Source organism: Marmota monax, unplaced genomic scaffold (genome assembly GCF_021218885.2).
Source record: "Marmota monax isolate L192 unplaced genomic scaffold, Marmota_monax_Labrador192_F-V1.1 WCK01_AAM20220418_F8-fsc00138, whole genome shotgun sequence".
NCBI lineage: Eukaryota > Metazoa > Chordata > Mammalia > Rodentia > Sciuridae > Marmota > Marmota monax.
The window spans coordinates 73,873-89,797 of NW_026692763.1; the positions used below are offsets into that span (position 1 = coordinate 73,873).

The 15,925-nt window shown below is 44.8% G+C and overlaps 1 protein-coding gene across 4 annotated transcripts; it reads right to left on the reverse strand.

The window, feature by feature from the left end:
* Positions 1-939: 939 nt before the first annotated feature.
* Positions 940-13,929, reverse strand: Lyrm9 (LYR motif containing 9). 4 transcript variants are annotated; one of them, XM_046447018.2, is made up of 6 exons: positions 13,556-13,621; positions 6,580-6,649; positions 6,023-6,393; positions 4,225-4,365; positions 2,362-2,454; positions 940-1,485 (listed from the first exon to the last, which is right to left on the reverse strand). In XM_046447018.2, the coding sequence occupies exons 4-6, from the start codon at positions 4,348-4,350 to the stop codon at positions 1,468-1,470; spliced, it is 237 nt and encodes a 78-aa protein (XP_046302974.1). In that variant the 5' UTR covers positions 4,351-4,365; positions 6,023-6,393; positions 6,580-6,649; positions 13,556-13,621; the 3' UTR covers positions 940-1,467. The 4 variants fall into 4 exon arrangements, with proteins under 4 accessions (XP_046302974.1, XP_058436006.1, XP_058436005.1 ...); XM_058580023.1 differs by lacking the exon at positions 6,023-6,393 and having other exon boundaries at positions 13,556-13,618; XM_058580022.1 differs by lacking the exons at positions 6,023-6,393; positions 6,580-6,649; positions 13,556-13,621 and adding an exon at positions 13,780-13,929.
* Between the last annotated feature and the right edge of the window lie 1,996 nt (positions 13,930-15,925).

Here is a 15,925-nt window from a genome sequence, read left to right on the forward strand (position 1 = left end):
CACAACAGGTCCCCCAGCTTCTGAGGTGTTGAACAACACGTGTGGGGATGGGGGTTTGGTGCCACTTTGGGCTTGGTCCGAAGGCCCTCAGCCTGTCCTCAGCTGCTGCAGCAAATCTAACATCAGAAACTGTTGTCCAGCAGCAGGACCAGTGCCTGGTTATCTCCTCTGAAGAACATTCCCTCCTGGACAGCCCATGTCTGACACCCGTCTAAGTCCTCAGCACCTAGTATGACAGCACACAGCAGCGGCATGACCCGTGCTTTGATGCTTTGGGAATATCAATTGAGAAGAGACAAGAGTTTTCACAAATTGATACATATACTTCATTATTTGTCAGTCAGTTGTGTACATATAGATGTCACTTTAAGTTACATAATCGCAAGGACATGAACACATGGTAGCTCATCCCTCTGGCTGAGTGTCTGGGGAAAATTCAAATCCTTTTGTGGTTTCTCTACATTTTCTGATAGCTCCACCCACCCTGGCCACTTCCCCCTGGACCTACTCCCCTTCTCCCCTGCCCTCCCTTCCCTCCGTGATGTGGCAAGGCAGGGAAGGGCCAGTGAAGACAGACTGCAGGTTCACAGCGGCCTGCTGGCCAGGCGTCTGCCGCAGCTGCTTTGGTGTTCTTGCTGGTCTCAGGTAGTGTACACTTTGCCATTTTGAAGAAACTAAATTCCTTGAAGGCAAGGACCAGGGCCTCTTTGTCCCTGGGCATGGAGGGACAGGGGACATGAAGAGCAGTATCTTGGTAGACTGCTGAGCATGAGTCACCCATGGGGGCTCTGGGGCTCCAAGCTGGGACAGGACAAGCTCATGAACAAATCACTAAGACGTGACACAGTGGGTGCTAGAGATGTACAGAGCACTATGGGAAGGGAAGGGGCCGCGCAGAACAGCTTCCTCAGAGGGACATTTATTGGCAGGTACCATATCCTACGTTAGGCACTTCAACTCCATTTTATTTAATCCTCCTCAAGGAGGAAACCAATCTCAAAGGCGAGTCACCAGAAAAGCTGCTGAGCTGGGCTTCAGATCCAGATCTGTCGGCTTCTCAAGCCCACTCGCTTTCCTCTGTGCAAGCGGCCAACTGTGGGGAGATCTGATGTGGGGCTCAGGGAATGGTAGAGAGACCTCCAGAATAAATGAATCACTTTCAGAGCAAAGTAAAATAATAAAAAAACAAAAATGAAAAACACACAAAAGAAACAAAAAAACACCATATTCTCCCCAAATTTCACATCGTGACTAGCTGGAAGAGCAAACATAAAAGATGCTGGAAACATGACCGTGGAGAGAAGAGCTGTCTGAGCGGATGTTAGCTTTTTCCTCCTGATTTCTTGTTCTCTAAGCCAACAGGGCCAAAGAATATTCCAAAACTGCTGCTGCTGACTGGCTCCAGGAGAAGAGAGACCTCTGGATTTTAAATGTCTCTAGGACAGCTTCACTTTGGGCTCTGGAGTCTCAGTTTTGTTTTTTATACTGTAAGATAGAGAGATTAGAAGTGGGTGAGGGAAGCCAGTGGGGAGAGAACTCGGGAAATCTCAAACCCTAGTCACCTAGGTCTCCCCGCCTCCAGCAGAGGCTCCTCAGCAGTGGTGACACCCAGGCAGGAGACACTGGACAGTCCAATCTCTAGTTCATGCCTGGACCCTCTCTTTCATTTAACAGAAAAAGAAGCTGCTGGCCTTGGTTGGGGGCAGGAGGAGGCTCATAATAAAGAAACTGGTAACATTAGAAACGAACATGTGGTCACCCATACTTTGAATCTTGTTTGAGGAAGAAAATTCTCAGGATCTGAGAATTCCTCTAAGAGGAAGACTCTCAGAAATCATAGGATGATCCTCTGCCAATCACTGTTTACAAAAATGGACCCTGAACCCCATATTTGGAGATTCTGAGTTGGAAGGATAGGGAGCTAGGGGCAAACTCCTTCTCTAGGTTGTTTTAACACCATCTACATTCCTGTCTCACTCCCTTCCTCCACCCAACAGATCCCTGAATGATTCCTCAATAATCCTGCCACAGTGTGAGTACCCTGGAGTCCCCAAACAGCTGTCCTCTTGGAGCCACCACAGCACTGCTGCCAGCTCTGGCACCACTGCTTCCAAGACAGTTCTCTCCCTTCGCTTAAGTCCCCATTCCAGCTCGTTCAGCACTTTTGGCAGAAATCTGCCTTTAAGGATTAAGGGTGAACCCCTCACCCAAACTTGCAGAAAATAAATGCAACCAGAAGAGGAGTAGCTGGTGGGGATGGCCTGAGCACTGGCCCTTCTCAGCTGTGGGGCGGGGGCGACTCCTAGTGGTCACAGTTATCACTGCCCCATTCTCAGGCTGAGGTGGGAACCAAGCACTTACTTTGTTCATGATCCAGTCAGCATCTTCAATGGCTCTTTTAATAATCTGCTGGATTCTCTCAGGGTTGTCTTCATCTGAATGAACTCGGAAACTCTGGAAGTTTCAGCATTAAAAAAAAAAGATAACTAGACAAAATTCACAGTGCCAGCAGCTTCAGAGCACCAGTCCTTGGCCAGATAACACTGCTGGCAGGATACACCCAGCATCTCTTAATCCTCTATGGTTATCATTATCCCACTTAGAGCTGAGGAAACAGGGGCTCAGAAATCCAAATGTGCTGCTAAGCAACAGCATTTGAATCCTAGTCTATTTGATAGCAAAGAGGACAATCCTGGCAGCAGGGCAGATGCTTAAAGGACTGACCCTCTGGGCCTCTGATAGGCAGGCTATCAGGGCTAAAAGGAAACTTCAATCTCTCTGTTGAATTTGCTCCTCACTGAAGCTGCTTTCCTCAGAGTGAGACCTCCTCCTCCCCCACACCAGGAAGAGGGCTTCTCTCTGGAACAGCCAAGCAGGGACAGAAGGCAGTGGAGGAGGTGGCTTTGAGGAATCCAGCCAGGCCCAAGACAGAGCACAGGCTGATGTTGGCTTCGGATCAGTCTGAGATTTGGGTTCACTGGGGTGATTCTCAGGGCCCTTTAGAAAGAACTGGTACCTCCCTTCCCTGTCATTCCCAACCCCACACATCCCCCTTCTCTCTTGAGGAACCACCTCAACTGCCTCCTCTGGAAAGCCCTCCTGACTCCCCCAGATGGCTAACCACTCCCTTCTCTGTGTTCCCACAGCCTTCTGTTGCTACCTCTCTATATTTTTTTTAACTTTTCATATTATACTTGTATGAATTCTAATTTTTAAATTTTTTATTTGGAAATGATTTATTACAGAAAGGTTGCAAAAAAAAGTACGAAGAATTCCCTTCCACAATCACTAGTTGTTAACATTTTGCTATATTTGCTTTATTGTTCTTTGTATGTGTATTATAAGGTTTCCCTGGAAGGATTTAAAAGTATCTTGCAGACATTGTGCCCACAAACCCTAAGCACTTCAATGTGCATTTCTTAACAACAAGGGCGTTCTCTTATATAATCATAGTAATCAAATGCAGAAAATTTAACATTTACACTATTATCTAATGTACAACCCACATTCCAATTTCATGCACTGCTCCAATAATGTCCCTTACAGACATTTTTTTCTGGTCCAGAATCCAATCTGGGATCATGCATTACATTTAGTTCTCACATCTCTTTAGTCTCCTTTAATCCAGGGCAGCTCTGTTTCATGAAATTGACATTTTTTTGGGGGGTGGGAGCTTGCCAGGGATTGAATTCAGGGACACTCAACACATCCCCAGCCCTATTTTGTATTTTACCTAGAGACAGGGTCTTACTGGGTCATTTAGTGCCTTGCTTTTGCTGAGATTAACTTTGAACTTGCAATCCTCCTGACTCAACCTCCAGAGCCACTGGAATGACAGATGTGTGCCACCATGGCCAGCTAAGTTGACATTTTTGATGAGTACAGGCCAGTAGGTTGTCTGGTAGATGGTGGTTTGGGTTTACCTGATATTTTCCTGTGATTAAATTCAGGTTGTGTGCTGTTGGCAAAATGACGTGGTCTACAGTCTATTTCAATTACCCACTGAACTGCCCTATTCATATGCTGGAGCAGAGGTGATGTGCTATGAGCAGCCTCGGCCTCCTGGACAGACACCAGAGAGGGGCTGTGTTGCTCAGCATTGTTTCCAGTTTCTCTTGCCAAACTCCAACCCCCACCTGAAAGACTATCCTTCCCCTGGCCTGACTCCCTGCCAGACCCCCACATTAAAGGACCCCCCCTGACACAGTGCATCATGGTTCCCACCTGCCTGACAGCATGTTTGTAATGCTCCTGGATGCCCTTGGTTGGCAGCTGCCGGCAACAATGCAGCAAGTATCGGTAGAGCTGTCGTGGCTTCTGGATCAGCTCTGCCCCAGGTAGCGGGGCCATCCGCAAGACCCTCTTCTGGAAAACAAAAAGCATTCCTTCTTAGGTATCAAGTCAGATCTCTACATGGTTCTGGCCTCTTGGACCCAGCCCTCTGAGAAGCAGGCCTAAGGCAGCACAGAAGCCAGGTCCCCTTCTTGGCCCACTCCCATGGAGCCCACACCCTGGGCTGGGTCTCAACCCTGCTGAAGTCTCAGCCCACAAACAGTCCTGCAAGAATCATAAGCAAGCATGGAGGGAGACACACAGTCTCATCATTGGTGTCTTTTTTCTGGAGTCCAACTTCAGGTGGCGGGTAAGTAGGTGATATTGAGCAGAGGAGGGAAGATAAGCAAGAAGACTCTGAGTGGCAATCGGAGCAACCAGCTCTGATGCTAGCCAGGCATGTCCTAGTGACAGCACCAGGGAAGAGACTGGAGAAGCTACTCAAAGCACAGCCCTAGACCAGCAGCAATGGCACTACTCAGAAACTTGTCAGAAATACAGAGTCTGAGGCCAACCAGATTCCTTAGACCAATCTGCATGCTAACAAGATCCCAGCAGATTCATATGCACATTAAAGCTTGAAAAGCATGATTCTAGAAGGCTCTGTATGAAGAAGCAGCTGCACACGGAGTGACCAGGTGAAGTCAGAGCCTGGGCATATGACTTTACTTCACTGTGTGTTGAGTGCTGAGCACTTACCTGTTTGCAATTCATGCATACATTAAAAAACTAAGCACAGAAGTCTGGTAACTTGCCCAAGATCACAGCTGATAAAGGTAAAAACTGAGATTTCAACACTGGCAATCTAGCTCCAGAGCCCATGTTTAAAAAAAACAGCTTTACTGAAGTGTTGTTGACGTACAGTCAAGCACACACATTTAAAGGGTACCATTCCATAAGTTTTGACCTCAATGCATTCGAGAGAGATCATCACCACAATCAAGAGTGAACATACCCATCATCCCCAGTTGCCTCATGCCTGTTTGTCATCCCTGTCGTCCCCACTTTCCCATCCCCAAGCAAATACTGATCTGCTTTCTATCACTGCAGGTTTGTTTGCATTCTCTATAGTCTGTATAAGTGGAACGATACTCCATGCTCTTTTGGGTCTGCAGAGCCCATATTCTTTTCTTTCTTTTTAATTTAAATTTGTTTTTTAATATATCAAACATAAAAATTTTACAAATGTATAGGGTACCAGTGATATTTCAAAATGTGTATACATTTTGGAATGTTTAAATTGGGTTAAACATGTCTTCCTCCTCACTTATCATTTCTTTATGGTGAAAATATTCAAAATCCTTTCTTCTATAAGACCTATATTTTTAATCTTTGTATTATACATGTCCTCTCCAAAGAACCCACTACCCTAGCCTGAACTTTGTCTTTTTTTTTTTTAAGGAAACTAAAAGCATATAAATGTTTTTAAATGGTAGATTCTAGAATGTAAGGGCTAGTTAAACATTCATTAAGAGACTCCCAGCCCACAGCCATGTCCCGCCCTGTTCTCACTGCCCCATTGGCTCAGGCCTGAACTTCTGCCATAGAACTCTGCCTGGTGCCCCTGCCTCCCACGTCACTCCAATCTCCTCCACACTGCCACCAAAGGAGCTCTGGAACCAGTATCCTGGGTACATTACATTCAGCCACAGGAACATCTCCCAGATCCCAAAGCATCACCTCTCAGTACCTTTGTAGACGCAGTCTGCTGAGCTCTATGCTCCCTTTCCCATCTCCTCACTCAGACTTCCAGATCCAGCTCTTTCCTCCAGGAAGTCCTTCCTGGCACTGTTCCTTCCTGAGGATAGGGGAATCACTCCATGGTGTGTGGGGCTACAGGGCCCTGGTCATAGTGCTGCTGCAGTACTTCCCACTGGGGAATTCATCTGTTGCCAGGCCAGTGGCTCCCACTAGGTGACAGCCTGGCCCAGGTTCCAGTGCAGCCCCTCGCCCACAGCAGTCTTCACACACTGGTTGAGCTGAACTCCAAGAGTCGACTATCTCCTTTGTACAGATTTTCCCTCTCTGAGAGACAGGCTCTCTGTGTTCCAGCTGAAGGAGCTAAACGACAGATTAAGTGAATGATACAAGTTTAACGTAGTATAAAAAAGAGCAAGACAACCTTCTTATCCACACCCCAGCCAGAGAGAAGCAAACACTAAATCAGATGTCCTTACACTAAGGAAAGAAAGTTATTAAGAAGTTCCTTCAGGGATGGGGATGTGGCTCAAGCGGTGGTGCGCTCACCTGACATGCGTGCTGCCCGGGTTCGATCCTCAGCACCACATACAAACAAAGATGTTGTGTCCGCTGAAAACTTAAAAAAAAAAAAAAAAAAGAAGTTCCTTCACAGCCGCAGCAATTTAGTGAGGCCCTAAACAATTTAGTGAGAACCCTAAAAAAGGGGCTGGGTATGTGGCTCAGTGGTTAAGCAACCCTGGGTTCAATCCTTGGTCTCTTCAGAATATCAGGGTTCAGAAGCTCCTTCATTCCCCTTCCAGCATGTTATCTTCCTGACAACAATACACATCTGTAATTCCTCCTGGTTCCCTCTTGCTCTGACTCTGAAATGGACAGTGGTTGTCTTCCCACCATCCCCTGGAATAGCTTTGTGTGCAACTCAGGATACATCCTTCCACAAGTTTCAGCCCTCCAGACCAATCAGAGCTTTGCATCCATGTGAGCTCAGGGATTGGTTCACAGATTGGTTCACAGCTAGAAGCTGATCCAATCAAAAGTAAAGCTCACCATCTCTGAAGATGAGACTGAAAGGACTCCACCTCTTTCCCACTAGTGTTGATCCTCTCAGGGAAGCCATCTTGCCTCTTACTGAACCCTGACACTGCAGCCTCACCACAGAAGGCAGAGCTGAGACCCTGAGAGAAACCAAGTCCAAAGAACTCATGTGAGCCCTAAAACCATCCACCTGAAGGCACCCCAGTCCTAGACCTCTCAATGATATGAGTCCTTTGCCAAAGCTGCTTGTGCTTGTTGTTTAGTCACTTGCAATCCAAAGAGTCCTAAATGGATGACAGATTCTGACCTCCCAAATTCTGTTTCCATGATGTACTCAGTTGGTTCTAGCTGTAAGGAAGAGTCTAAAAAGGATAAGGTTCCTCAAGTTCCTTCTACTATGAATCAACATCAGTCTGACTAGCCACAGGTAAGCCCAAAAAACAGAGGGGACCCCATACAATGTTGGCCAAGAACTTCAAGGGCAACCATAGAGGACATACAAACAGAGTCCCAAACAAGATGGGCAGATTCCCCTGGCAGGCTTCCCCAAACTATATAAAGTGCTAATCAAATATTGTAAAATGCTAGTCGTGTAACAGATGGTTACCATCTGTAGTCCTCAAAATTAACATTTGGAAAGAGCACAACTTTGTTTCATTTCTTAAAACCCAAGCAATACTTAGTAACCAACCCAGCAAGTATGGGCGGTAGATTATTTTCAGCTCAATTATAATACTTAGTCATTCTCAGTAATAACTAGTAGAGAATACATGTGTGGGTCCACTTAGAAGAACTAAATTAAAAATGTTTTAATTTAATTTAAAGTGTAGGCTTATTATTAAGGGGCAACGAACTTCACAGCATCATTGCTAAAACAAGAGTCAAACCCTGTGACCCTGGAAATGCTTGCTTCTCTTCCCTGCCCTTTGGACTTGACCTTTGCTTCCCACCCAGGCTCCTTGCATCTGTGATGGCATCTTCATTGCCCTGGCAACCAAACTAAAACCATCACAGAGTGAACTTACCTCCTCCTTATCCCTCAATCTCCAATCCACTGGTTTCTAAGTCCTATCAAATTTTACCTCTAATTTTTCCTCAAATTTGTCTCCTCCTCTTGGTTTGGACTCCATGTGTGTATGTGTGTGTGTGTGTGTGTGTATGTGCACGCGCATATGTGTTGGTATTTCTGGGGATGGAACCAGAGCCTCACACATACTCAGCCAGCACTCTGCGACTGAGCTACGCTCCCAGACCCCCTTTTTTGAGACATGATCTCATTAAGTTGCCCAGGCTGGCCCTGAACTTGCAATCCTCCTGCCTCAGCCTCCCACACCCAGCTTTGGTTCAGACTTAAATCTCAACTGTGATAGTCCTCAAGCTGGTTTCCCAGCCTTTCAATCCATTTCTCTCATATATTCTCCACCCAACAGCCAGAGTGACTCTTTCTGAAACATAAATCTCAGGGTATCTTATCCCGAGGAAGTTTAACCCTTAATATTCACTCCTACTCCTCATCATTCATGGCAACATTTTCCATTATGTAAGACAAACACCTGAAATTATTTTAAGCAGTATATGGATCACATTTTTTCATTGTAAAGATTTTTATATTTATTTCTATATGTGATGAGGAAAAGCCACAATATCATAGATATTAGGCTTAAAATAGTTTTTAAAGGAATGGGCATAAAATTGATTTTTAAAAATGTACCAAGCAAATAATAATGTGACTGAATAAAAATGTGATTGAAATGTGGATATGTCAGAAATCATAAAAGTGGAACTGAAGTTTAGAAAGCACTGGTCTACAGAATAAAATCCAGATTCCTTTCTGTGGCCTGCAAGGTCCCTTTTGATCTGGCCCCTGCCCATCTCTCATCTGCACCTCAACACTTAGGCCTAATCCAAGCAAACTGAGCCTTAAATGGCACACTCGTGACAGCGCACTTTCTGTTTTCCTGTTACGGTATCGGCACTGTCACAGAATACCTGGCATGAAGTATTAGGGGCTCTCCAGAGAAACACAACCAATTGAAGGGTATATGCATTTGTGTGTGTGTGTGTATGTGTGTGTGATTTGCTACAAGGAATTATAGAGACTAGCAAGTCTGAAATCTGCAGAGCTGACGTCATAGTTCTAGCACAAAGCCTAAAAGTTACTGTACAACCAGGAAGGACCAGTGTCTCCATACAAAGACCACCAAGCAAAAGGATTTTTCTTATTTGGGGAAGACTCAGACTTTTCATTCTAGTCAGGACTTTAATAGATTGAATGAGGTCCACTCATATTAAAGGGGACAAACTGCCTGATCAAATCTACCAATTTAAATCCATAAATGTCTTCGCAGACACACCTAGAATAATGTTCAAATATCTGGGTACCTCACAGCCCAATCAAATTGACCCATATTATCCCTTCCCCAAAACGTCCCGTATCTGTTTGCTGAACACCCCCCCCCCGTGTCCTCCTACAATACTCCTCTGTTTCCTGCAGCTCTCAGTCTTCACTACTCAACTCTGGGTCTGGCACTTCCTCCTGGGAGCCCTCACTCGTCCAGTACCCTGAACCATGTTCAGTGGGATGACCTCAAAAAGCCCTCATCACCCCAAAGTACTCTAGCCCAGGCTCCAGTTCAGGCTCTGGCCTGGATTACTGGAAGGAGATCTACCTGCCCTCAGGGGCCCGCCAGCTGTCCTCCACACAGTGATCATCCTGCTTAACTTCCCCACTGAAAATAATCCCACAACTGACATTAGAGAATGATGTGAATTATTATTAATCATTAATTATGATGTTATGGTTATGTGTAGAATTCCCTTATTCTTAGGAGATGCAAGTGGGAATTATTTAGAGGTGATGTGTCATCAGATCTGCAACTTATTTTCAAATCATTGAGCAAAAGTCAACACCAGGAGAGAAGAGACAGAGTGAGAAAGATAAGGAAACGTGGAGGCAGGCACAGGGGCGCACACCATCATCCCAGGGGCTCAGCAGGCTGAGGCAGGAGCTTCACAAGTTCAAAGTCAGCCTCAGCAATTTAGCAAGGCCCTAAGCAACTCTGCAAGACCTGTCTCTAAATTTCAAAAAATACAAAACAGGGGTTGGGCTATACCTCAGTGGTAGAGCACTTGCCTGGCATGTGTGGCCTGGCACGTGTGGCCTGGCACATGTGGGGCACTGGGTTTGATCCTTAGCACTACACAGAGATAAATAAATAAAATAAAGATGTTATGTCCATCTACAACTAAAAATTAAAAACAAAACAAAACAAAGGCTGGGGATGTGAGTCACTAGTTAAGCGCCCCTGGGTTCAATCCCCGGTACAAAAAAAAAAAAAAGTGGCAAAATGTCAAGACTTCATTTGGATGTTAGGGATGGACATTTTGCCATTATTTTAACTTCTATGCATTTTGAAAATGTTTGTAATAAAAAGTTATTTAAGAAACACCCTTGGCAGAGAGCCATCCAGTTTTCCTTCCTCAACATGCACCCTAGTGGCAGGGAACTCACAGGCACCCCATTTTCCTCCACTCAGGCTGCTGGGAAATCCTTCTGGTTCTGAGCTAAAGCCTGCCACCACACAATTCTACTCACTGGTCTCAGCTCTGCCCTCCGGGACTAACATCTTCCCTCACCTACCCCAAATTCCAGTTTCTCACACCCAAAGTCAGTTACTACAGCCCCTTGTCATCGCTTTCTCAACATAATCATTGGGAAAGGAATGTCATCTCCCATAGCTTCTGCATCCCACTTGCCTCCTCTGGACATATGTCCCCCATTACTGATATCATTCTCAAACATACTGTGAGTGGGAAAGTAGTAGTTGATTGTGTTCTGACCAGTTCCATCCCTGATGGCACTGTCACCGCCTTTGATCTAGGAATTCAAGGAATGCAGCCTAATCTGAGCTGCATTCTCTGCTCAGGCTTTCACATGGCCCTGGCATCCACTTTAAAAGCACCTTTCCCCCATGAACTATATTATTAAATCAGTTTCCCCATCTTGTATTTTATTAGTTCAGTCCAGAGTCACAATCTGCCACACAAGCTATTACCCAACTCTACTCAGCTCCATACAACAAAAGCAAAGAAACAACCACAGATAAGGTACAAGAAATTAGAAAGAGATTAACCCTACCTGCCATAAATGTCATTTATCTATGCAACACCAGTCAGAGCAGCTAATGTATGTATAGCTCTGGACTCAGCCCTGGCCATAGAAATGAACAGTCTGACATAACTTGGCTGTCCTACCTAACGGCATGTCTTATTACCATTCAGGGAGCGATTAGTACACAGCAAGTATGAGACCTTCCATCTGGTATCTCATTTAATCCTCACAACAATATTATTGTATACATACCATTAGCTTCATTTTTAAGATGAGGAAACTGAGGCTCTGAAGGGTTAAGTAATTTGATAGAGGCCAAACAGCTAGCTAGCTCATGGTAAGGTAAGGCATCGAACCTAAGTCTATTTGATTCCAAAGCTCATGCCCTTCCTTGCTTCATGATACCACCTGCTGGGTCTATGTCAGCCATCCATAAAAATGCTAACCAGATCAAGGTAGAGGACCCCACAAAGAACTCTTTCAGGACTCCTGAAGGACCAGGTTCATGCATTTATTAAAGCACTTGACTGGACTATTATTCAGTACTTCTCAACCTCCTCCACAAAACCTTGTTCCACGCTTTAAAGAAACACAAGGACATCACCTAGAGTGCCCCTGTCCCCACCTCTGCATATAGATGAAAAAAAGTCAGACTGATGTCAATTACACAGATAAAGAAAGGGGACCACAAAGAAAATGCTAAGCATGAGCATGCATGCGCACACACAAACAACTACAAAATCCAAAGGAGACCATGACAAAATAAAGGGAAAGGGGAGAGGAAGCCACAAAGGAAATTTCCTGAGAGCCAAGTGTTATCCCTGACACCGATGTTCAGAAACAGGCCTCCAGGCCCCCCACTGTTCTTTTCCTTAACCTGTGTCTGGACACAGGGCACCTAAAAGTAAATGGGAAATATCATACATTAAAAAAAGAATGGCACTGCAGAAAATAACTAGAAATTATGCCCTGTTGAGTACTGATAAAAGCTAAATTTAAGCCTGCACAAGCCATTTTTAAATATGCAATTACTCTTCTTGATGGGGAAAGCTGAAAAATAGGAATGGCTTTGCTCCCTGTCCCTGTCCACTCCAGTGCTCCATTTCCCAAGCTACAAATGGGACAGCAATCTTGCTTCCTCCACTCCCTCTCCTGTGTAGTCAAGTTCTCAACCAATGCAGCCCTTACCCCTCACTCCCACTGGCACTAGTTTGGATTCCAAATTTGTACCTTTCTCTTGCTTGGACTCTCCAAACACCTCCTAATCTGACTCTCTCCATCCAGTCCAATCCCCACAGTGCCACCCAAGGACACTTGCTAAAAAATACATTGTCATTCTCTTTTCTTTAAAACCTCCGCAAGCAGTTCTTTAGCCATGTCCTCCTATCTGGAGGTCTGGTGGGTGACAGTGACGAATTCAAGAGTCCTAGGGGCCATCACCTGATGAATGGATGTGGTGCTTTCATATAATGGAATATTATTCTGCAATAAAAGAAACCAAGGACTGACAGATGACATAACATGGGTGAAACCTGAGAGCATTCTCCTAGGTGAAAGAGGCCAGCCACAAGAGGCCACATAATGTATGATACCATTGATATGAAATGATCAGAATAAGCAAATCTATACAGACAGAAAGAGTAGTGGTTAATCAGAGCTGGGAGGAACAGGAAGAGATGGGGGGTGGGACGGCTAAAGGGGATGATTTTGGGGGGATAATGGAAATTCCTAAAATTGATTATGGTGATAGATTGTATATTTCAGCTCACATTCTAAGATACAGTAAATGAATGCACTTTAAATGGGCGAAGCATATGCGATATAATTTGTATCTCAAAAAAAAAAAAAAAAACAGTAACAACAAAAAAAGATTAACCCTAAAAGCTAAGGATTTTTGGCCACGGAGTCACGGAGTGACTTGCTCTGTAATACAGAAATACTCAATCAAACCGCTAAGGTTGCTCTAGGTAACGGGGTGCTCCTGCAGATGGAGTGGGTGGTAGAGATTCCTTTTAAAAACGAGCAAACAGGCTGACCCTGAGGTTGGGCCGGGAGATCAGCATTTCAGCCATGGGCCGGGACCCGGCTTTGCAGAGGCCTGGACACCCCCGGCCCCCGCACGCCCTCCCTCGCGGCACCAGCCTCCCCAGCTCCTCCGAGGCCGCCCGGGGCGAGGCCTGCGACTCAGGGGGTCCGGCTATCCCGGTGAACGAGGGCACGCCAGCAGGGAAGGAGCGGCGCGAGTCACCCCTAGGCTTCCCTCCGGTCCGAGGACGCCGGCGGCTTCCACTTCCCCAGCCCGCCCCCGCCGCCCCAGGTGGCTCGGGTCGCCGCTGCCCCCGCGCCCCCGCCCTCGGCCTGCGCGGCGCGGCTCACCCGCCTCCACTGGGGGACGCCAGCCCGGGACGCCGCAGTAGCGGCGGTGACGAGTGCGCCTGCGCCGCGGGAGCCAGCGCAGCACCGCCCCCACCGGGTGACTGCGCGTCGATCGCCCTCTTCCGGCCGCGCGCGGGACTCGGGGCCCTACTGGGTGCCGGTTCCCTGAAGCGACCCCACCCAGTTAAAAGAAGACAGCTGGCCCCACCAACAGCCCTCTTTACCTGTTCCTTCTGGCTCTTGCCTCCCAGGTTATAAACCTTGAAGACAAGCTCTCGTTCACCTTCATGAGTATGGATTGTGCTAAAATACTTGGGATCTGAGAAAAGGCTTGCTGGAAGATTCTTCCTAAACCTCTCGGAATCTGCGTTCATCAAATTCAGCCCCATAACACCTGTCAAAAGAATAAATATGACAGTAATAGGCATGCTTCCTTTCAGACCCATCTATAATTATAATTGAGGGAAAGAATACAGAATTTAAACTCAGAGCTCCTGCCAGTATCATTCTTTGAAAATGAAATAATGTTGTTTCATTAAATAGGCTCTCCCCGTTCGCTAGTGTTTAAAGCCAAAGTGCTTCTCTGAATTGATTTAAATACAAGTTTTATATCCTGAAAGAAATAAAGATGTGTCTTTATCGTGAGACAAACGCTCTGTTCAATGATGCTGCTGAGCATCTCTGGGCTGTCTGAAAGGGAGTTAGATTGTCGGTGGATAATATTGCTTCTGTTCACGTCTCTCTTCTCTAGGGCTTTTTAAACCTATTTGTAATGAAAAGGCTGATTTTCTTACACAGACTCCATGTGTAGTTGCTTTAACAGAGCAATTTCTTATAATGTTGTCTTTTTTCTTTCCTCATCTTTTTTTTTTTTCCATTTTAAGGAAAATTTTGCTCACTGGTAGCACCTGGGAATCTATTTTTCTCCTCTTAGAATAAGAGAAGCAGGAGATGTTTCTTAACAGAACTGTTTTCTTAGACTTCCTCCCCTTTCTCCCCTTAACTCTCTTTAGAATTTTCCTTTATTTATTTATTTTTTGGTTTCTCTCTTCACCTAACATACTAGACAGCCTCCAAATCAGTGGGGGGCTCCTCCCCTGAAATATTCAGATAATTGCCTCCATTTATTTTCAGTATGTAGACTTGTACCAAATATATCTGAAAGATCCAATTGTATCCTCATAAATCAGCCCTCTTATTTACACATGCATAATCAGGGGCACATCATTAGTGCATATCCAATCAATAAATCATTACGCTTTTAAGCCCCTTATTAGGAACAATCTGCAGTAACATCCTCAACTCCCTGTTCAGCCTTAGGATCACTTAATATTTTTAACAAATTTCACAATCTGTTCCCTGGTCCCATCTCCCTTTTGTTCCTAGATCGCTGCATTCCTGCCTCAGAAACATCCTTCTAATACCTAGATCTCATAAAATATTCAAGATGCAAGCTGTTCTCTTTACCTCTGAAAGGCTCCACCTTCAGAATTACTTGTGCTTCTTCTATCCTTATAAACACATGAGATTTTATTTTTCACCAAAAAAAGCTATAAACATCCAAATACCAAGAAAAATAAAATAACCTAAAGTAGGACAGATGTGGCCAACAATCTCCAATATTATTTTCCAAGTCACAACAGAAACTTAGATTTAAAAATAATTGAACTGTGATACTTTTAACTTGACAGAAACCTTAGATTTATACAGCTTTGGGAATTAAACTAAAGAATTCTTAATAGTTCAAACAGTCACTAAAATGACATGAGTCCCACAATCTAATGAAAACCCAATCATTCTTACCATGTCATTTTCCTTTACACTGAAATTTCAGCAGATGAACACCCTTGTGTCAGAGGGTGCATGATATTTACAGATAAACAGAATTTGAATGACTTTTTGCTTAAGAAATTTGTTACCGAAGAGTTGGCTGTCCTGAGGACATGCTCTCACAGGGGAATTTATTGAATTCCCTAAGAAATACATTGCCACATTCTCTTGATTTCTGACATTGTGTCATTTAACCTGACAACTGCAGATTTGTAACCAGTATTTGTAGGGAAAGATATAAGAAGTCCTGATGCTTCCAGTTTAAACCTGTTTTAAGATTTCAAAGAGAAATGATACATTTGCATGCTCTGATTAAATCAGATTATTGTCTCAAAGGTTGACCATGTAAATAATTCAAATTAATTCATCAGTATACAATAGATTTAATAAGCATAATAAACACTTTGAAGAAAATACTTGGGACCTCCGATCTGCCCTTACTCTCACTCCGAATTATCTCAAATTTCCCTGAGAACAGAATGAGTGGTACCACGTAGTTCTCTTCTATTCAAAATATGCAAAGTTGCTATTTACCAGTTC

Bases quoted from the DNA above. Each gene is read 5' to 3' on its own strand.
- Lyrm9 (XM_058580022.1), bottom strand. From the start codon at position 13,929: ATGAACGCAGATTCCGAGAGGTTTAGGAAGAATCTTCCAGCAAGCCTT. The intron at 4,366-13,779 runs GTAAAGAGGGCT...TTTGTTTTCCAG, and splicing joins GCAAGAGCCAGAAGGAACAG to AAGAGGGTCTTGCGGATGGC. The intron at 2,455-4,224 runs GTGGGAACCATG...TGAAACTTCCAG, and splicing joins ACAAACATGCTGTCAGGCAG to AGTTTCCGAGTTCATTCAGA.